Source organism: Mastigoproctus giganteus, chromosome 1 (assembly GCF_048544385.1).
Source record: "Mastigoproctus giganteus isolate SK-2022 chromosome 1, ASM4854438v1, whole genome shotgun sequence".
Taxonomy (NCBI): domain Eukaryota; kingdom Metazoa; phylum Arthropoda; class Arachnida; order Uropygi; family Thelyphonidae; genus Mastigoproctus; species Mastigoproctus giganteus.
Window position 1 is genome coordinate 22663397 of NC_143575.1, and position 23526 is coordinate 22686922.

At 38.3% G+C, this 23526-nt stretch overlaps 1 protein-coding gene across 3 annotated transcripts in view; it reads left to right on the plus strand.

The window, feature by feature from the left end:
• Positions 1-11200: 11200 nt before the first annotated feature.
• Elys (AT hook containing transcription factor 1 homolog) overlaps positions 11201-23526 on the plus strand; it is a 315674-nt gene continuing 303348 nt past the window's right edge. For all 3 annotated transcript variants that reach the window (XM_090371873.1, XM_090371882.1, XM_090371891.1), the window contains exons 1-3: positions 11201-11354; positions 13597-13753; positions 14493-14755. In XM_090371873.1, the coding sequence (XP_090227999.1) occupies positions 13621-13753; positions 14493-14755 (396 nt within the window). In that variant the 5' untranslated portion in view covers positions 11201-11354; positions 13597-13620. The remainder of the gene's footprint in view (positions 11355-13596; positions 13754-14492; positions 14756-23526) is intronic.

A 23526-nucleotide genomic window follows, 5' to 3' on the forward strand; every position in this document is an offset into this window, starting at 1 on the left:
AGCTATATGATGCAAAGAAGCCAGAGGCTTATGCTGCATCAGCCAAAAAAAAATTCCCGAGTTACCCTGGGAGAGAGAGAGACACACACACACACAAAAAGTAGAAGGGAATCACCAAGAAAGAGAATAATGATGATATCCAGCTCAGGATCCTGGGTTTGCCAAGCCCATACTCACCAGATATGAGCCCCTGGGGTAAAATATCCACTTCAGGACCCTGAGCTGGATATCATCGTGACCCATATTCACCAGATATGAGCCCCTGGGTTTAAATTATATAATACAGTAGTTTGGTTTTTTTTACTGCAACAGCGTCGGTTCGAGGTAAATCAGCACCGAGGGCTGAAGTCTACTTTAACTGCTCCGTATGATTTGTATTGGTTTAATAATAGGGAAGTGTATTATAGGATAAATATACCATAAAATAGATTTCGTGTTTTGTTTTTTTTTTGTAATAATTCAAATTAAATAAAAATATAAGGACTGAAAATATAAAAAGGTAAAAAATAAATAATAGAAATATAAAAAGCAATAATCAAAACGCGCGCGCGTGCACACACAAAATATTTTCTTTCTTTCTTTGCTTTTTTTTTTTTCTTTTGACCACTTGGCACCCTTTGGATCATGGTGCCTTGGGAACTGTAAAATGAGCCTGTATTTCTCGAGCCGGATCTGACTGCGGAGTGCACATATTCGGTAAGAGGAGGTTATAACTACACATATACTAAATAGCCACACACTGCTTGCCCTCGTGGGTAGAACAGTTGCTAGAATCGCCGTCTCATCCACACCGGGTGGAAAAGACCTGAGTTCGAGTTCCGTCGATGACGTAAAGAATTTACGACGTGGCTATTAATAAGTTTCATGGTTTTTCTTCCAGAAGCTAAGGGTTTTTGTTCCAATAAACAGAAAATCGACCATAGAACGAAAGCAATTTACAGAGATTTTACACAAGAAAGGTAATAACCGGGACTGCAAGAACTACCGTGGCATCAGCCTCCTTTCCATCATCGGAAAGGTCTTTATGAAGATCATCCAGTCAAGACTGCAAAAACATCGCGAGCAAACCAGTCGAGAAGAACAGGCAGGATTTAGACCCGGGCGAGGATGCTGTGATCAAATCTTTGCCATTCGTCAGCTGATGGAGGAGAGGATCCGGTATGGACAGCGAACCGTCATTGTTTTCATTGACTTTAAGTCTGCTTTCGACTGTGTCCACCGGCCTGCCTTATGGAAACTACTAGAGGTTGAACATGTACCTCGAAAAGTCATCACACTCCTCCAAACTGTATACAACGGTTTAACCAGCCAGGTGCGCATCCAGAATGATTTATCTGAGGAATTTACCATCCAAACTGGAGTCCGCCAAGGGGGATGTAGCCTCCCCGTTGCTTTTCAACATCGTGGTCGACGCCATTATGAGGCAAGCATTCAGAAACAGACAGGGCATACAATATGACAAGGATCACTATGTGACTGACCTGATGTTTTCTGATGATAGTGCTATCCTTGCCGGTAACGACGCTGAAGCCACGGACATCCTCTACGACATTGCCCGCATTGCCCGGCCATACAGTTTGAAGATCAATGCTGGTAAGACAAAGGTCCTGACAACAGATGGGTCGCAAGCCACCATCTATCTCGAAGGCGTCCAGATCGAGCAAGTGCAGGACTTTAAATACCTTGGGTCGCTGGTCCAGGAGAAGAAAGTTGCATCCACCATGGAAATCCACAGCAGAATTGGACAGGCGGCCACTGCGTTCGCCTCGCTCAAATGGTGTCTGTGGAAGAGGACCAACATTTCCACAAAGACTAAAATCCGACTCTTCCGGACTTTGATCCTGCCCATTCTTCTTTACGGATCGGAAACATGGATTTGTCTCAAGTTAGATTTGAACAAACTTGAGGTATTCCAAATGCGATGCCTGTGGCAGATCTTGGGCATCTCTCTTCGCGACCGCATCACTAATGATACCATCCGCGCCCGATGCCAACAGCAACCAACTATTGCCGACCAAATCCAGAAGCGAAGGCTCAGATGGTTTGGCCACGTATGTAGAATGGGCACGAACAGAATACCATCCACACTCCTTTGGAGACAACGACCCACCCAATGGAACATCCAACGGACCGCGCCTAGGAAAACGTGGGCCAAGCAAGTGGAAGATGACTTGAAGAGCCGACGTCTCGACCTTAACCAGGCCAGGACTGAAGCCATGGATCGTAAGGTATGGAAGAACATCACAAAGCAAGTCCGAAACCCTGCGGCACCTACAGCAGCATACTGGTTGCGTGGCCAACCGCCTCCCCCAGCTGCCAGCTAAGGACCAAAGAAGAAGAAGAACATACACGGAGTAATATGGCCTTAGTCGCTGATGCTCCTAAAACCCTACAACAACAGCGTTCAAATTTAATCCCAGGGGCTAACATCTGGTGAGTTTGGGCTTGGCAAACCCAGGATCCTGAGCTGGATATCATCATTCTTCTCTTTGTTGGTGATTCCTTTCTCTCTCTCTCTCTCTCTCTCTCTCTCTCTCTCTCTCTCTCTCGCTCTCTCTCTCTGTATCTCAGGGTAACTTGGGATTTTTTTTTTTTTTTTGACTGGTGCAGCATAAGCCTCAGGCTTCCTTGCACCATATGACTATTAATAATAATAATTCCGTGGCTGACTTAGCTGGTCTCAGGGGTAGATAGCAAAGTTTTTCCCCAGAAATTTTTTTCCGCAGGTTTTTCGTCCAACAAAACAGGCAAATCTACCACGGAACAAACGCAATTTACAAACACAATGCACATGGGCAAATTATTATTATTATTATTATTATCTTATACATAATTATTCCACCCTGATCGGGAGTTCCGCCTCGTGACGGGTGTTGCTACCAAGTACACAGGGTGGTCGTTGTTATGTCTGGTGTTACTGCTGGTCGAGGAACTCTCTGACTATCCCACAGCTGTTCAGGATTGGGACTTTCTGGAGTTCCTTGTAGGTGTTCGCTGGGAGACATATTGCTGCTAGGCTGTTATGTAGGGCCTTTAGCACCATACCTGTGGTTGACACGATGATCGTTACTTGTTAAAAATGGCACATTTCTTTTATCTCCTGTCTTAAGTTCGTGTATATCCGGATTTTTTCCCCATGCGTTTTCTGCAGGTTGCTAGTGTTGGGTACCGGTATGTGAATCAGATAGGCAGACTTTTCCTTCTTGTCCACAAGGGTTATGTCCTGTCTGTTCTGAGCAATTGTCCTATCCATTATTATGGTCCCAGTACAGCTTGTGGGTTGGGGTCTCTAGTACTGCCTATTGTTCGTACTTGTAGTACGGTATACTTTCTTTCATCAACTGGTATTTCCTTAATAGCTTGTGATGTATTATCCTGGCCACTTAGTCATGTCTATGAGTGTACTCAGTCTGGATGATCATCTTGCATCCCGCTGTAATGTGTTGGATCGTTTCTGAGGCCAGGTGGCACCGTCGACGTGTCATCGAACACTCCGGTCTCCTTGGCGATGTATTTTCTATAGTTTCTGGTGTTGATTACCTGGTCTTGGATGGCGAACATGAGTCCTTCAGTCTCGGAGAAGAGCGTCCCGCTCGTGAGTCATGCATTGGAAGCAATTTTATCTATATGATCTTGATGGAGATCATTGTAGTGTCTACCCTGGAGAGTCTTATCTGCCCATCTTTCTAGCTTCGTTTGTGCCTACTGGTTGGGGGAACTTCTCCCCTTATTATTATTATTATTATTATTGCTCTTATAATATTTCTCTCTGATTGGGGGATTCCACTCCATGACGGGTACTGCTACAAAGTATACAGGGTGGTGGTAATGTCTCGTGTTACTGTTGGTCGAGGAACTCTGTGACTGTCCTACAGGTGTTCAGGATTGCAACTTTCTTGAGTTCTTTGTAGGTGTTCTCTGGGAGAACTGTTGCTGCTATGCTGTTATATAGAGTCTTTGGCACCATAGCAGTGGTTAACACGATGATTGGGATAGTCGATAATTCTTGGATATGCCGCATCTCCTTGACGTCATGACTCAGGTTCGTGTAATTCGTAATTTTTTCCTCATGATTTTCTGGACATTGCTAGCGTTAGGCACCGCTATGTCCATCAGGTAGGTTGCCTTCTCCATCTTCTCCACAAAGGTTATGTCCGGTCTGTTGTGCGGGATGGTCTTATCCGTTATTATGGCGCGGTCCCGATACAACTTGTGGGTTCGGTTCTCTTGTATCGGTTCGTACTTGTAATATGGTACACTTTGTTTGGTCAACTGGTATTTACTCGCTAGCTTCTGATGTATTGTTCTGGCTACTGGGTCGTGTCTATGAGTGTACTCAGTCTGGGTGATCGCCTTGCACCCCGCGGTGATGTGTAGGATCGTTTCTGAGGCCCGGTGGCATCGTCCACATGTGTCATCTGATATTCCGGGTCCTTCGCGATGAATTTCCTATAGATTCTGGTGTTGATTCCCTGGATGGCCAACATGAATCCTTCAGTCTTGGGGAAGGGCGTCCGTCTTCTGAGCCATGCATTGGAAACAATGTTATCCCGTGTGATCTTGTTGGAGGTCATTGCAGTTTCTGCCACGTAGTGTTTTCTTTGCTCATCTTTCTAACTTCGTTTGTTTTGCCGTCTGGACGTGAGGGGGTTCTTCGCTTAGGTTGAGTGGGGTATATTACTCATATATCTTCCTTATGGCCTTGTGGAGTGGTGCTGTGTAGTTCGCGAAGTAATCCTTCAGGTTAACTATCGCTGTTTTCTGTTGTTCTATCAGGCCCCTTCCTTCCTCTTTCCGAGCTATTGTTAGTCTCTCCACTGCTGACTTCGGGTGGTGTTGGCGGCTCTTGGTAATCATTGTTCTTGTCTTTCGCATGCTATCTTCTAGCTCGGTGTTAGTCCAATCTCTGACCCCGAAGGTGTATGTTAGTACTGGAGCTGCATAGGTGTTTATGGCTTTAACTGTTTTCCCTCCGTTGAATTTTGGTTTCGGCAGGTTTCTGAGTCTCTGATGATATTTTTCGGTCAGGCACTTCTTGATTTCCTTGTGCTCTAACTGCTGAGCCGGCATCATTCCTTCTGTCATAGCTTAGATCTCTTTACCAGTCAGCAACTGGTAGTTTCCGCCAACTAAATTTCCCAGGTGCAGTGTGTGGGTCTTGCATTTTTCTACACCAAATTCCATCGTGATGTCCTTGCTGAATTCTTCGGTGATCCGGAGTAGTTGCTAGAGTTGTTTCTCGGTTGCCGCGTAGAGCTTGATGTCATCCATGTACATTAGGTGGGTGAGGGTGTACAGTTTCTTTCTTCCTTCTTTGAGGTTATATCCATACTTGCCATCCGTTAAGGATGGTGGATAGCGGGTTGAGTGCTGGACAGAACCAAAGTGGGCTCAGAGCATCTCCCCGAAGGATTCCTCTTCTAATGGGCTTGTTGTGATGTTCTCGACCTGAATGGTGGTACTCCATTTCGCCATTGTTGCTACTAGGAAGTTTGTCACTATCGGATTTACCTTGTAGTTTTTCAGGGTCTCTGTTAGCCAGCTATGAGGTATGGAGTCGAAGGCCTTGCAGTAATCGATGCAGGATGTGTATAGGTTGGGGTGCTTCTTGTAGGCTTGCTCCATAACTGCGGCATCTATGGCTAATTACTCCTTGCATCCTTTGCTCCTCCGCTTGCATCCTTTCTGCTGTTTGGCCATTATGTTCTGACTCTGTAAGCGGTCTGATATCTTCTTGGTTATGCTGCTGGTAAGAATTTTGTACATGTTCGGAGGCATCGTTGGCTCATATTTCGCCAGTTTTCTTGTGTGCCCACCTTTCTAGCTTCGTTTGTGGTTTCCGTTTTTAGACAAACGGTATACCCCACAGACAAGTGGGGTTTACCGCTTGTTTATCTTCCTTATGGCCTGCTAGAGTGCTGCTGTGTGTTTCTGGAAGTAATCCTTCAGGTTAATCCAATACCAGGAACTTAAGGTATCGCTACCTGAAGTTGATTACCTGGTCTTGGATGGCGAGCATGAATCCTTCATTCTTGGGGAAGAGCGTCCCTCTCCTGGGCCATGCATTGGAAGCAATTTTATCTATGTGATCTTGATAGAGATCATTGTAGTGTCTTCTCTGCCCATCTTTCTACCGTCGTTTGTACCTCCAGTTTGGGGGGGCAGGATTCCTCATTTAGGTTCAGTGGGGTATACTGCTTGTCTACCTTCCTTATGGCCTAGTGGAGTGCTGCTGTGTGTTTCTGGAAGTAATCCTTGAGGTTTACTTCCAGAGGTTTACACTATCGCTGTTTTCTCTTGCTCTATCAGGCCTCTTCCTCCTTCTTCCCGGGCAATTGTCAGTCTCTCCACGGCAGATTTTGGGTGGTGTTGGCGGCTTTTAGTCATCATTGTCCTTGTCTTTCTCATGATATCCTCCAACTCGGTGTTAGTCCAATCTATGACCCTGAAGGAATATGTGAGCACTGGGATTGCATAGGTGTTTATGGCTTTAACTGTGTTCCCTCCGTTCAACTTTGCTTTCGGCAGGCTTCTGAGTCTCTGATGGTATTTTTCGGTCAGGCAGGTTTTAATTTCCTTGTGCTGTAACTACTGAGCCTGCATTATCCCCAAGTATTTGTAAACCTCTCCCTCCGCCATGGCTTCGATCTCTTTACTACTCTGCAGCTTGTAGTTTCGGTTGACTAATTTTCCCTGACGCAATCCGTAGACAAATTCCATCCTAATATCATTGGTGAATTCTCCGGTGATCTGGAGTAGTTGCTTAAGGTGTTTCTTATTTCTCGAGTAGGGCTTGATGTCATCCATGTACTTGTTTTTCCTTCCTTCTTTGACGTTATATCCATACTTGCTGCCATTGAGCATGGTAGATAGCGGGTTAAGTGCTAAGCAGAACCGCAATGGGCACAGGGTATCTCCCTGAAAGATTCCTCTCCTGATGGGGATTGACCTGGTTGTGACGTTTCCGACCTTAATAGTGGTACTCCATTACCCCCTCGTTTCGCCTAAGAAGTTTTGTCACTATCGGAGTGACTTTGTAGATGTTCAGCGCTATCTACATCGATTAGTACATCGATCTACATCATTGTCTACATCGATTACCGTAAGGTAATCGATGTAGACAATGATGACTAAAAGCCGCCAACACCACCCAAAATCTGCCGTGGAGAGACTGACAATTGCCCGGGAAGAAGGAGGACGAGGCCTGATAGAGCAATAGAAAACAGCGATAGTGTAAACCTCTGGAAGTAAACCTCAAGGATTACATGTTGGGGCGCTTCTTGTAGGCTTGCTCCATAATCTATGGTTAATAGCTCCTTGCTGCTGTTCAGCCATTATGTTTTGATAACTTCTTAGCGCAGTCACTTCTTAGGTCACTAGCGTTAATAGCTCCTTGCTGCTGTTCAGCCATTATGTTTTGATAACTTCTTAGCGCAGTCACTTCTTAGGTCACTAGCTCAGTTGCTCCAGTTAATGGGGCTGGATGGTCTTGCCCTTCTCTTGTGGGGACTGTCTTCCTTGGGAGACAGTCTCCAACTTTTCGATCCAACCCACTCTGTCTAAGGCTTGAATGAGAGTGACTTTATCCTGCGCCACACTCGATGCAGTATGATCTCTGCGACATCATCCATCTATGGAGGTGGACCTGTTTAGCTTCTGCTTATGTCCAGTGGTAGTTCTCACGAGTGGCGCCATCTGGCGTCGTTCGTGAGAACACCACTTTTTTTTTACTATTAATTTATTTATTATTATTATTCAAATTTTTTACTATTATTATATCGGTCTCCCTGCGTGACAGAGCCGCGTTCGCTTCCGCTAAGGCGGTACTCGAACCCGGGTCCATCAGTCATGTAGTCCAGTGTCGTAACCACTGGGCCATCGTGCCACTCAATAATAATTTTTATTATTATTGTTGTTGTTGTTTCTCTTATATTATTTCTCCATGATTGGGGGTTTCCACTCCGTGACGGGTACTGCTACCAAGTATACAGGGTATTGTAATGTCTGGTGTTACTGTTAGTCGAGGAACTCTCTTACTGTCCTACAGGTGTTCCGGATTGCAACTTTCTGGAGTTCCTTGTAGGTATGTTCTGGGAGAACTAAAGCTGCTCGGCTGCTATGTAGGGTTTTTGGCACCATACCGGTGGTTGACACGATGATTGGGATGGTCGTTACTTCTTGGATATGCCACATCTCCTTGACCTCATAACTTAGTTTCGTGTACTTCGTAATTTTTTCCTGGTGGATTTTCTGGACATTGCTAGTGTTGGCCACCGCTATTTGAATCAGTTAGGTAGCATTTTCCATATTTTCCACAAGGGTTATGTCCGGTCTGTTGTGCGGGATGATCTTATCGGTTATTATGGCGTGGCCCCAGTACAGCTTATTGGTTTGGGTCTCTAGCACTGCCTGGAGTTCTTGTAGTATGGTACACTTTCTTTGTAATTATTATTATTATTATTAGCCGTATGGTGCAAGGAAACCCGAGGCTTATGCAAAATTTTTGAAATACCCTGAGAGAGAGAGAGAGAGAGAGAGAGAGAGAGAGAGAGAGAGAGAGAGAGAGAGAGAGAGAGAGAGAGAGAGAGAGAGAGAGAGGGGGGGGGGAATCACCAAGGAAAAGAGAAGAATGATGATATCTAGCTCAGAACCCTGGGTGTGCGAAGTCCAGACTCACCAGATATGAGTAATGTTTATTTTCGTTTCGTGAATATTAGCAGCGTCCTCCCCACACCAGGTGAAAAGGCACAAGTTATTCCGTCCATGACAGAAGTCATTTTTACGGCCCTTTTCACAATGTGGCTGAGTTCGTCGTTTTCTAGCGTGGGTTGCATTGTTTTTCTCCAGAAACTTGAGTATTTTGTCCAACCGCAAACAGCAAACCGACCACGAACACACAGAGTTTACAATTTAAAATATATACGGCACATTATGTTCTAAATTGCTAGTTAGTAATGCGTCCAAAACCCTTCAGAAAGAACAACAACAATAACTGCATCAGTATGGTGTACTCTTTTCCTTCCACTGCCGAGATATGCGATTTTCAGCCAGTTCAGCACTAATTTTTATGATCAATTTGTTTTGATCATAAAAATAAAGCATTTTTCGGATTGTAACAAATTGTAGTCTATATTTAAAATGTTCCATATATGAATGGTGGTTCTGTCTGTTTAGATTTTCTGATTTGCCACATGTAGATTACGTAACTGCGCAGCACAACTTACCATATCATGGAAACTCTGCTACATATCTGATTTAGATCCTGTAGGAGTGTACAATTTCTTGAGATCATGATGTATGTGCTTTGATTCTGTACTACGTCACGTCTCGTAGATTGACATCTGGTACTGTTGGTCACGATCCTCGATGATGAGTAGCTCGATTTAGAGTGGTCCTTTTGTATATTTGTCATACTCCTTATAAATATACGTGAATTTCATACATAAAAATCGAATCTTTCTGTATATTTCGACGCATCATCCATTCCACTCCACTGTTCAGCGTTAAATCTGCTGTCTTCTGTAAGTATTAATCGGTTTTTCATTTTTTTACTCCTTTCGTAGTGAACGCATATAGTTCTAATCGCATACTAGACGCTGCAATTAAGCTTTTGTTTTTTTGTTTTTTTTCGGACTAAACCAATATGCAAACAGTTCCATCAATGTCCATTTAATAGCAAGGAACTTGTACGAAATTGAGTTCATAGTTCATTCTCATCAGCTCTTTTTTACTCAGCACAGTTGTCTGACAGCTGCTTTTTATATTATGTGGAAGAAACCTGGATTCGATTCCCCTTCGTTGGTAGGAGGAAGGAATACTTTAGTTAAACTCTGAAATGTGTATGGGTTTGTGGCTTTGTTACTCTTCCTTGTCAATTATTTTTTGAATGGGTCCCATCTTTTCATGCCAATAATAAAGAAACTGACAAAGCAATGCATATACAGTACATAATTTAAAATATGATTTTCATAATGGATCCAATTGCATTTTAATTAGGTCTATTATAGATATTTTTCCAATTCTACTTATAACCAACCATCCATCTTTCTATATCTCCATCAATCCAGCATATTTATGTCACGCAGCAGAGGAGCCCGGATTTTCTCCAAGGTGAATGAACAGTATTTTGAGCTATCATTGAGTTTTGAAGTGCCTATATTAGTGCCACTTAAGAACAATTCTGCTAGCAATGTGTATTAATTGTATCTATTCTCTGGTAATTTTGTCGGAGAACGCATGCAAAAATTTTCTTCTGGCAAAGTTTCAGGGGGAAAAACCGACCAACTCACCCAGATTTAAAAAAGTCCACAAAAGTTTCTCACGTTATTGATGAAATTCGAAACGGGCCTTTTACACCAGGTGTGGGATGAATGGTGATTATACGTTCTGTTTTACCTTTGCGGACTTATTGAGCTTTAAGCAACACCTATCAGCAAATTAAAATTAACATTTTTTTTGTATCATGGGATCGGGCTCACATTTGGTAAGTATGGACTTGGCACATCCAGGGTCTTGAGCTGGATATAATCATTCTTCTTTCCCTTGGTGATTCCCTTCTACTTTTCTCTCTCTCTCTCAGGGTATCTCAGAATTTTTTTTTTTTTTGGCTGGTGCAGCAAGAGCCTCCGGCTTCCTTGCACCATATGCCTAATGATGATGATGATGTGGACTATCATAAATTTAATACTTTACTACTCTGTGGGGCTGTACTCCGTTTAGCCCCTAACGTTACCACTTTTGATAACCCTTGGCTGAAACAATGTGTGTGCTTTCCATGCTGACCCCATATAAACGTGGGAAGAAGGCGAAAATAAAGAAGAAGAAGTTTGAATAATTTAAACTCACTTTTTTTCTTAGTACTTATCCCACAAAACAATCTTATTAATTAAGAATCCGTCATCTGCCCACCACACACGTATTATTTTTGGCTAATTCTTTGTTGGTAGACATATTTATTTTGCCTCCTATTACTTCTGTAAATATTTGAGAAAGTATGGGAGGCGTGCTATATTGTGTAATGGCGGTACATGTGTGTGCTTTCCATTCATGGTTTAACTTGAAAAGCCACATATATTATTTAAGAAAGCATTTATAAGAAATCAAAAGCAGAATTAAGGTATTTTTTTTATACTGTGAAAAAGTAAAACTAATTTCTGTTAGAATTTTATAGGATATAGTTGTGTTTTGAAAAGAAGTGAAACCGTTTAGTACTAGTATGTAGGAAGTTGTAAAAATTTGAAAATGCTTACCATGTGGAAAATTCCCCAAAATAGTATCATGCCAGAATTTAAGGCTGATGTAAAAGTGGATCCTCGTATATAAAAACAGTAGTATCTGTGGGCTACCATTTTCAGGTAAATTTCAATAAAAAGTAATAGGACGAAAAAAAAAAAGATTTTTTATTTAAGTGATACTAATTTTACTTGTGATTGCAAATTTGTGTTTTTTAGGAAAAGTAAAAAAAAAAATTTTTTGATAATTTTAAGTTTTCTTTCATTACAAACTATTACTAATACATTCATGAAACTCATTTTAAACAAATTTAAATATATAAAGTTCTTATGGAGAAGTACCTTTTATTTGTAGTTTTGCAGTACGAGACGCAGTGAAGTTGTGATTTGCTTCTCGTTATGAGATATTTGATGCACTTGTAGAAAAAATTAGTGTAACAGATTTCAGCCGCCTAACTGCTTTAGGTATACGAACCCCGGGGATTTTCTGCTTCCTCAAAATTCGATGCCAAGAGCACCAAAGCTTGGGTCTTATATTCAGCTTAAAGGCAAATACCGTTATCCACAGTTCCGGCCAATTTATTTGTTAATACACTATCTTTTAAAATGTTATAGTATCACCTAAACAAGCGAATCTGCTATGTATTTAAATATCTGAAAGAGTGACAGGAGTTTCAAAGCTTATTGGCTTCTTATCAGCTGGCAGGTGGCCTCTGAATTATTGAAGGCTCTCTGCTGAACTGAGTGAATAATGTATTTTGTCTTAATGAACAGAGGCAGTGTACGTTGCCTAGTGATGTGATGCTATACATTTTAAAAAGTTATTAACAACTTAGGTGGAACTATGGATGACGGTGCTTGTCTTTAAGTTGGATATAAAATGAAGCTTTATCGCCTAGTTCTTAGTATTGATCTTATGAGGGAGAAGACCCCCTCGTGAACATGTGCCTAACGCAATAATACACCTAAAAATTGCCAAATATTGTTTTTTGCATTGGAGTATTTCGTGAAATCCTGCATCATTAAAATTACTTTTTTGACCACCTGTACAAAAGATGCATTTGCAATACATGTTCTTTAAGGACAATTTAGCCTGTTCTAACATAATACAGAAGTTGAAGGGCAATCTTCTACATGCAGGTAACATATTGTAGGAAGTGGGAACGTTTGTATTATTATTATTCAGCCTGTACTTTAAAGAGTGGCGGCTGCTGTTCATTAAAGTTTTATTTCAGTGGCAGGTTCAGTATTTATTTTTAGATCAGTGGCAGATTCAATATTTATTTTTTTCAAACTTTTGTGTATTATTTTTAAAACTGTGTATAAGATAGCTTATCAGGAATATGGATGAAACAGATTATCGTTTTTATTTCTTTTTTAGTGTATTATAAGTAATATATTGATTATGAATATTATAGGAAATGCCTGTTTAGTATTTCCATAGTGCATCATGTTTTGATGTATTTTTTCTATTATTCTTTGTTCACTGCACATCATTCTGGACATCTCCCTACATAAATCCAAATTTAATAAGATTGGCTATATCATCTGTTTGGTTTATTGATATAGTGGTACCGCAATCAGAATCCATTAATCTGTGTATGGAGCCACAAGAGTTTATTAAAATGTTCTGTCACAGAAGGTTTCCTTTACCAATAATAATCAATAACAACAATCAAAATATTGAATATTTCAAGCAGTTTGGCAATTAGTAACACTGTTTTTGAGCTCTAATCACCGAGAGCCAGTAACAACAATCATTAACTACTCATTTGCTATTAGAGACAATAATGATCAAAATTTTGTACAGAAAGCCCAATGGTAATCCAGTGCAAATTATGAAATTTAGTTGTTGGGTTTTTAGGAGCATTAGCAACTAAGGCCATATTGCTCCGGGGATATGCGGTGGTCATTCCTGACCTTTCCGCATCCTTCGTATTTGGTGGATTACGGGCTCGAACCCCGGTCTAATCAAGAAGCATGTGCTACGCACTGCTGCTCCTGCCCACCTGGCTATGGAGGCGTCATATGAAATTTAGTAAGAATAGTTGGCACAAACTGAAAAAATTTTATTAAGGGATTTGTAAGGCAGAAGTGAATTCTTTTTTTCTGTTGGTTTGAAACTAACTAACTAACAACAAAAGACATGAGATTTCTTGATTTACGTCATTTTTCCATCTTTCAGTTTAAAAAAATTTTATTGTAGAAACTGAAACTTTTTTTCTATATTGTACATATACTTTAAATTAAAACTTTAGAAGTAGAGCTTTAAATTAAAATTAAAGAAACATTATGGTCTTGATTTTATAGTATTTATTTTAGTATTTTTCTTCAAACTTAATGAATTATTGTTTTCTTTTTATAGAAGCCAGTAAGGAAATTTGTGAACATGAGAAGAGAAATATCTCCTTATTCTGTTTCACAACTAGCTGCTTTTCCACCATCAACCTCAACACCTGCACCACTTATAAATAACAGTGGAATTAATGCATTACCTGTCAAATATGGGCAATACAGTCATGGTTAGTTTCTTAATTTGGATTTTTATTCATTATTATAATTTATTATTTATTTAATTTATTTTGTTATAATAATTATATTAATTTTCACTTATGCTAAATTGGTTTTTGCTTCAATTTTATAAATTTTATTTTTTAAAGAATTTATGAATTTTGACTCACTAGTTTATAATCTTAAGCTCGCCGACCAGGCTAGCCAGGTGGGTAAAGTGCCTGCCTGGCAACCCAAAGGTTGCGGGTTCGAATCCCGCCTTGGGTTTGGATCAGAGGAAAAAAAATGCAAAAAACCTTGGGAGGTGTATTATGGCCACAGAAGCCAATGCACCAACAACTAACAAAAAAAAAAAAAAAACCCTTAAACTATTGAAAACAAGGAACTTAACATTAGTAGAATAATTAACCGTTTATAATAGCTTTAAGAAAATTGCAAAATCTCTTCATTAATAAGCTTATATGTAAGGAACAAACATTCACACAGTAAAATTTTCCAAAAGTATGTTACATTGTGGGAATCTGTATGGGGGCAATTCTGGAACTTGGTCATGGATTATTGATGGTTCTAACCTTGATGTTTATTTAATGACCTCTGGGGAGCACTGCAGTTCTTGGTGTTTTGGTGCTGCAGTAAAAAATACAACTGTGAAAATAACATGGAAACAACATACATTTAGATAAATTAATAAAAAAAAAAATATATATATATATATATTATTAATATATAATTTTTTTTATGTCGGATTAGATGGAACTTGGTCATGGATTATTGATGGTTCTAACCTTGATGTTTATTCAACGACCTCTGGGGAGCACTGCAGTTCTTGGTGTTTTGGTGCTGCAGTAAAAAATACAACTGTGACAATAACATCAGTTGTGGATTTTTGTTTTGCTGATCATTCTGTACCTTATCTTTTGGTTGGACTTGATACAGATGGAGCCAATGGCCTTTTGTGTATATTTGATATCAAAACCTCAAAAGTTATTAAAGCAATTGATATACCTTACAAAGTAAGTTACCTTTTTCTTCCAGATTATTATTTTTAATTTTTTTTTCTAAACTATTCTGAACAAATTATTACAGAATGAAACTAATATTTGAATCTTAAGAGTGGTAGTAATAATAGTGCTCTGTTACCATGCTACATTACCCATTAGCAGCCAGATAAGTTTTGCTTTGATGTAAATCTTCATTTTAGAATCTAACCTGAAACATTACTTGTTCCTACAGTTTTACGAACTTTATGGCCGCTTTTTTTTTGTAAATCCACTATTTCCAATACAAATCCTCTAGTTCTTATCTTATTCTTATATCTAGCTGATTTGTAAAAAGGGGTGACAGTCCCTTCCTTCCAGTTATTGTTCCTTCAAATTGAAGAACAAGTTTTTTTAAACCAAATTTGAAACAAATCAATTTAGCAAAAAAAAAAAAAAAAAAAAAACACCACACACAGTTTCCAGTACTTTTCAATATCATTGAAGATAAAGAAATACAGTTGGACCTCTCTTTAATGAAATTCCATATAGTGAACTTTTCTATGTAGCGAACTTTTTTGATTTACCCTAGGTCATTACATTGAAAATAGCTTCCGTGTAGCGAAGAATATTTCCATATAATCAACTGGTTTCAAAAAACCTGGGTACACATTGTTCACATTTCACACCTCTGGCCTTTAGGCAATAAAGCTGATGGTGTAGAAAGCACGAATTAAGAGCTAAAAGGATTAAGCATTAATCCCTTTAGCTTTTAATAGCTGATGGCTTTAATTCCACGAATTAAGAGCTAAAACATTTTACAATTTTTTAATGGTGCCTGTAAAACCCTGCAGGAGGAAACTTACTAACCATGGCATGAGATAGAAAAAGATGGAAGTTTGGGAGAGGCCCAGCAGTTGGTCAGCAATGGCTAAAAAGAAGTAAAACCTATAAAACTTATACACTACTATGCCAAGAAGTCCCGCTCGTCAGCTGTCCACAGCCATTGGCAAAGATTGAGGCATATTCCCGACACTGGCATTGGCTCTGGTCAACCTATTTTCTACCTTTAGCATTCTATTAGAGAATTAGGAGAGAGTGTTTTCCCTTTATCTTGGAAATTCATCTGTTGTTTCGAAGAAATGAGTCATCCACACTTTCACTAAATTTCATCTATCTCTGTTTACATGGTAGCTACAAGTGGTCCCTAATTTCAGCTTTGTTTTAACTGCTGTGCAAGTAACCTTCCAGTGTCTAAGAGGAAATCCTTGCGTGTAGTGTGAAAAGGTAGAAGTGGTTAATAATTTAGATCGGTGCGTTAAAAAAAGAAATCGCTTTAAAATTTGATGTCCCTGCCAGTAGTGTGTCATCCATTCTGAAAAACCCTGTTTCGATTCTCAAATTGTTTGAGAAAACGGGACCCAGTCGGAAGCGTGCGAAAAAATTATGCCTTTGGGAAGATGTAGATGAAGTTTATAAGTGGATGAAGTTGATTTGAGACCAAAACATGTTGATATCAGTGCTATTAATAAAACAAAGGCTATGGAGTACGCATCTTTTCTGGGGCACAAAACATTTCAAGCCAGTTCTTGGTTGGCTGGACAAATTTAAAGAGCATCATGGCTTACTCGAAAAAGTTATTTCTGAAGAAAGTGGAGTTGCAGTCGAAGAAAGCTGTACCCATTGGAAAGAAACAGTTTGAAAGAAATTATGGAGGACTATGAATCCAAAGACATATTCAACGTTGATGAAACATGTCTATTTTTTTAAATGTTTACTGAACAAGATACTGGCATTTAAAGGTGATAAATGTTTAGGTGGTAAAAATAGTAAGGAGAGAATTACACTCTTGGTTGCAAATATGGCTGGTAATGAAAAACTGAAGCTTTTGGTAATAGGCAAAAGTAAATAACCCCAATGTTTCAAAGGAGTAAAGTCGTTAGAGTTGGACTAAAACAAAAAACCTTGGATGACAAGCGAAATATTTGAGCAGTGGATTTTAAATTTCAATAGAAAGATGACGAAAGAAAACAGAAAATCGTGTTGATTGTTGACAAATGCCCTGCCCATCACTCGGTAATTTCGAAACTTACAAGTGTGAAGCTTGTTTTCTTCCTTCTGAATAATTCGTCTTAACTGCAGCCATTGGACTAAGGCATTATCAAGAAGTTGAAAATGCACTACTGAAGGTGCATACTGAAAAAAATTATACTGAGAATAGAAACCAACCAACCTATAGATTTGCAGATGTGCATATCAGAGTTGGCAAAAGTATGGAGTCAAGATGTGATGGAAACAACGATTAAGAATTGTTTTGCAAAAGCAGGTTTTGCTAAAATGCTGATTAACACAGATGAGTGGGATGAACTGCTAGAAGACGTTGAGCAACCTTAGGAAGAGTTCCAAGCGAGGTTCGATCAGTGCAGACATTGTTTTTGACAAATTTTTAGGAGTCGATAATGATGTCATAGTAACTGAGTATCCGAGTAACGCCAACATTTTGGAGCATATTTAAAGAACTAGTGACAATATCGACGATGAGTTGAATGAAAATGAGGACAATATTAAACCTTCCAAACAAATGTTGGCAGCATTTGAAACTTTACATTGAGGCCCTCGGTGGGAAGAAAATGTAATAGAAAATATATCTGAGTGTTTAAAGTTTAAACAAATGCAAACATTTTTTTAGGAATGGTGTACAGTAGAATCCAGTGTACAACAAAAAATAACCAAATATTTTACAACATAATTCTTAAAAGTGTACTAATAAATTCTGGCCATCATGTAAGTAGTCATTTCTTAATATGTATGTATTAATAAATTGTTTTAAAATGTTAGAAAATTTATTCATTCTCACTTCTTTCCCATCTTTTACTATACAGTAAACCCTCGATTTAATGGACCCTGATATAACGGATTTCGGATTAAACAGACTGGACAAATAATAATATAGTAATGTATGTAATGTAATCTTGACCATATTTTTTTTTTTAAGATTATACAAAACTTCAGCATTTTTATTAAAAATAAAAGTGTAGTCAGGAAATTGTTTTTTATTGTTTCTGAAAACATGTTCAAATAGCTGTTTTCCCAGATTACAGATAACACATATGAGCAGGCAGTGACTTGCGAGCTGAACATGACTCAGGATGCTAAACTGCAGGTCTACTGACTTGTTTTGTTTTGGTCTCAGTCTGCCTCAACCTGTCGTGCGGTCAGGTTGTATACAGAGTGTTTCTGTGATTTCTGAATTGTGACTTTACTTATTAAATAATTTTGCAATCCTTACAATTTAAAATGGGATCGAATGATAGAGGAGTTAAAAGAAACCTTGTGAAATTAAATGTGGCACAGAAATTAGAGCTAATTGAAAAATTAGAACAAGGTGTCTCGGTAGCACATGTTTGTGAAATTTATGGCGTAAAAAACAAACTGTTTTTGATATCCATAAATCAAAGGCCAAATTGCAACATAATTTTATATTATACAGTACTGTATATTGTATAATAAAAAATAGCCATACAATACTGTATATTGTAAGGGCTTAGAGGGGAACAGGTATTCTGTGTCTTACAGACACTCAGTCTAAAACACTGATGGATCCAATATCTTTCTATTACAGAAGATTTAGGAGAAGTCCGGTTGGCCTGCCTCCCTAAAATCCACTCATGCACACCTTCTCAATGGTAAGCCCTGTAACGCCACTTAGGTGGCAACGAACGTGTAGAGTGGTTCTCTTCAAGATGCCTGGTCAGCGTGAAGAGGAAAAGATCAAACCCTCCAGATCAAACACGACGAAACAAATAGCCCTCAGTCCCCAGCGGCTTTCACTTCCCCTCTTATGGCAGCGAGAGGATCAGAGTGGAAGCAGAGGGTGCGAAGAATCTCTGGATACGACCAGGCTGCCCTGCACAGAAACTGAACTTGGCCTGTTACAACATAAGATTACTCATCGGTGAAGACAGGACATTAGAGCTGGAAAAGGAACTAGAAAATGTGAATTGGAATATCGGTTTGGCTGAAAAAAGAAGAAGAAATGAATCACTTATAAGTTTATCAAGTGGAAATCTGCTGTACACCAATGGAAACAGTGAAAGGAGCGAAGGTGGAGTTGGGTTTCTGGTCCGTAAAGATATAAAAAACAACATTTTGGAATTCAAAAGTACATCACCAAGACTAATACTCAAGATTTCTAAAAGGTATAAGCTAAAGGTTATAATGATTTATGCACCAACATCGAGCCATGATGACGAAGAGGTTGAAGAAATATACACTGAAATTGAGAGTCTTCTAAATGAGCAGAAAAACCCACTACACTATTATTATGGGGGACTTCAATGCTAAGGTTGGAAAAAGACAAAACAGCGCAGAAAGGGGAACTATAGGAAATTTTGGAATTTGTGAAAGAAATGAAAGAGGTGAAAGACTTGTGGAATTTGCAGAATCTCAAGGATTGTCAGTAATGAACACTTTTTTCAAGAAAAGGGTGAACAGAGAGTGGACATGGAAGAGTCCAAATGGATTAACAACTAATGAAATCGACTTCATCCTCACTAACAGAAGATATATCGTGAATGATGTTACCATCCTGAATAAGGTAAATGTTAGAAGTGATCACAGAATGGTAAGATGCACACTTGATATAGATGTAGGAAAGGAAAAAACTGACTCGAGTAAATAATATGAAGGTCTTTGAGTTAACAGAAGAGAAGAAAAAACAGTATGTACTGGAACTTAAGAACAAGTTTGAGCTTCTCCAGATTGCTCAGGACCAAGATATCAACGAGGAATTACAACTTTCTGAAAGTGATAAAGCCCAAGATAGGGAAAAGAAATCCAAAGAAGAAAAAATTAGTCAAGAAACACTTGTTATGATGAACAGAAGGCGACAAATGAAGAGCCAGATAAACACTGACAAGGAGAAAATTGAATATACTGAGTTATGCAAAGCCATTAGAAAGAGACTCAGAGAGGACATAAGAAGATCTAATGCAAGAAAAGTACAACAAGCATTAAGGGAAAACAAAGGACTTAAATTAGCAGCCATGAGCACTAATATAAAAAGACAAATGATACTGAAACTGGAAAATAGCGATGGTGTACTTATAAACAGCAGAGAAGGCATAATTCAAATAGCAGAAGCCTACTATAGAGAATTATACAAGGAGCGAGGGAATGATGCCAGCAGGGGGGAAGATGGATCGCAAATTAGCAACACATACGACATACCCGATATTCTTCCTGATGAGATAGAACATGCATTGAAGAAAATGAAGGATCAGAAAGCCCTGGGGGAAGATGAAGTTACTGTAGAGTTGTTAAAATTGGGAGGAAGAGACATAACACAAAAACTGGCAAGGCTCTTCATAAAGTGCTTTAGAAAAGGTGTGATGCCTAAGCAGTGGAATAATGCAATCATAGTTTTGTTGCATAAGAAAGGAGATAAATCAGAAATTGGAAATTATAGACCAATTAGCTTGATATCCCACATCTACAAGTTGTTCACAAGGGTCATTACTAACAGATTAGAAAGAATACTTGATCAGAATCAACCAAAAGAGCAAGCTGGCTTTAGGACAGGATTCTCAACTATGGATCACCTTCACGTAATATCACAGCTAATGGAGAAAGCAAATGAATATAAAACACCATTATGCCTGGCATTTATTTGTGGATTATGAAAAGGCATTTGACTCCATACAGCATAAGGCAATGTTTCGGGCACTGGAAACACAAGGCATAGATACCCCATATATTATGATTTTTAAGAAAATACATGAGAACGCTACCTCCTTTATTAGACAAGACAAAGACAGTAGCAAATTTAAAATTCAGAAAGGAGTTCGACAAGGAGACAATATCTCCAAAGCTGTTTACTGCTGCCCTTGAGGAAGCTTTCAGAAGATTAGACTGGTCGCAGAAAGGAGTCAATGTGAGTGGAGAGTACCTAAACCTTTTTCAATTTGCAGATGACATTGTGGTCATAAGCCATGATCCCAAAGAATTACAGGAAAATCTTAATCAGTTATGCAGAGTTAGTAAGGATTTTGGACTAAAGATGAATATGGCTAAAACAAAAGTAATGATGAACACGTATGCCACAGAAAGGGATATAATGATTGAAGTAGCAGTAATTGGAAAAGGTGGAGTCATATTCTTATCTGGGACAAGTCATCGGCTGTAATAATGATAAATGGCTGGAAGTCAAGAGAAAAATAAATTTTGGATGGATAGCATTCAGGAAATATAGTCACATACTGGTGAGCAATATCCCAGTTTGTCTGAAATGTAAAATAATGAACCAATGTATGGTTCATTATTTTACATTTCTACCCACCATGACTTATGGAAGTGAAACTTGGGCACTCACCAAAACAATGGAAGAGAAGCTGAGAACTACACAGTGAAGAATGGAACGAATTATATTGGGAATAAGACTGTTAGATAAGAAGAGAAACACATGGATTAGGCAGAAGACTCAAGTAAAGGACATTCTTATCAAAACTAAAGAACTAAAATGGTCTTGGGCAGGACAAATAGCTCAAAGACATGATGACAGATGGACTAAGAAAATAACAGAATGGTACCCAAGAGGAGCTAGAAGAAAACCTGGAAGACAATGGCAGAGATGGATAGATAAAATTCATGAGTTTGTGGGTAGTAAATGGATGGCCATTGCACAAAACAGAAGGAACTGGAGTGGTTGGAGTTGTCTCGAGTTTTCTGGGTCAGTGGCATGGTCCATGAAGGTGGTCAATCTTCCTTTTGTCAGGTTTTGGAGCATGACTGGAGAGGCCTTCATCTTTCAGTGGATTGAAAATGGCTGACGATGATGATGTATATTGTATCAAAGCTTCTTTTTTTTTTCACATTAAGAAATTCTCCCCCTCCCCAGGTTACATTCAATTTAATGGACTTTCGGCATTAACGGACAACCCTTCTCCCTTATTAGTCCGTTAAATCAAGGGTTTACTGTATTTCTGAATTTACGGTATATTTCATTGTTGAAAAGGTCATATTTCTTTATAACGAAATTTCTGTATAATGAATTTTTTCAAGGGAATGACCGATTTCGTTATATAGATGTCCGACTGTGGATATTTTTCAGAGCAGTTCTGTCAGTTATTTCAATGTGAGAACCTACCAAGCACTATTACGGAAAAAAGAAAGAATTGATGTGGATTGTTCCCTGGTTAGGGACTGACAAGTGCACAAGGAAGCATGAAATATAACAAGTAATACTGCATCATTCTTGTCATTTTAATAAATCTCATAGCAGTGCTGTGTCAGAGAATATTCAGGTTAAGAAAAAAAAAACTGAATTTAGATTTTTTTTGGTTACAGTGTTTGAAAAGCTCTTGACAGGGTGCAAAGTGTAATTCTTGAAGTCGTCATATCATTTGATATCTAAAAGACATCAATTGATTATGATTAATTTTTAAAAACAAACTGTTCTGGTAAACAATCCTAGCTGTAATATAAAATGTGTATTTTTTGAGTGAAATTTAATTTCTAGTGTAGTGTGGACTTAAAAACCTCCTTTTTCCAAAACATTCCTGGTTTTTTTTTTTTGGAAAAAACTCCTGTGTTTTGGGAAGAACCAATTTTTTTTGATTGTGTGTTTATTTACATTTTTAAGTATTGCTTTGCACTGTATATTGCAACTTTTCTCTGTTAATTTATGTTTAATTGTTGTCTGTTACATTGTCATAACTGTGTTTACCAGGCCCATGATAATCAGTTAAATCAGTGGTTTTCAACCGGGGTGCCATGGCACCTTAGAGTGTCGCAACAACATTCCAGGGGTGCCACGTAATTTGGGTTTAAGTTACTTAAACTCGTTATTATTTTTTAATTTATATGTTTATTTCATTATAAAATGGTGTACAGTATCTTTTTAATTTTGTGGTGATCTATAATTGATATTTACTTAGTACTTCTATATAAAGAATAAAATTATATACTGAATATATATATAATTTGTATTATGAAATGTAATTTTTATAATTATATTATTGTAATAAATATCATAAACATATATATATATATATATATATATATATACGGATATATACAGAGAGAGAATCAGATCAAACAGGCAGAAAATTGAGTAGGGGTGCCACAAATTAAAATAAATTACTTAGGGGTGCTGTTATTAAAAAAAGGTTGAAAACCACTGAGTTAAATGCTTATAGAGTAATATAGTTGGGAATGGATGTTACATGATTTCTATCCATATTGTAAATTATATACTGTATGTAATAATAGTATTGCTCCTTTTAATTATATATTATATTTAATAATAGTATTTCTCCTTTTAGTTATATACTGTATTTAATAATAGTATTTCTTCTTTTAGTTATATACTGTATTTAATAATAGTATTTCTTCTTTTAGTTATATACTGTATTTAATAATAGTATTTCTTCTTTTAGTTATATACTGTATTTAATAATAGTAGTAGTAATGGAAAATGATGCAAGAAAGCAAGCTTACATAGTATTAGCCAAAAAAAACAAAAAAAAAAACTACAGAGTTTACAGTTAATCCATCCATACCCTCCAAGAATTTGTCTAGTTCTTGAATTTATTCAACCCATCCGTTTTCACAACAACAGATGGAAGCCTGTTCAACACTCAACCACCCACTGACTGAAGGCAAACTTCTGCACATCTATGTAGGATAGATCGTTCCTCACCTTCAATTTATGTCCCCTCATGTGTGTAGTCTTGGCAAGTGGAAGAATGCGATTATCATTCTGCTTACTCAATCTATAATATATATAATAATGATAAATGTCATTATCA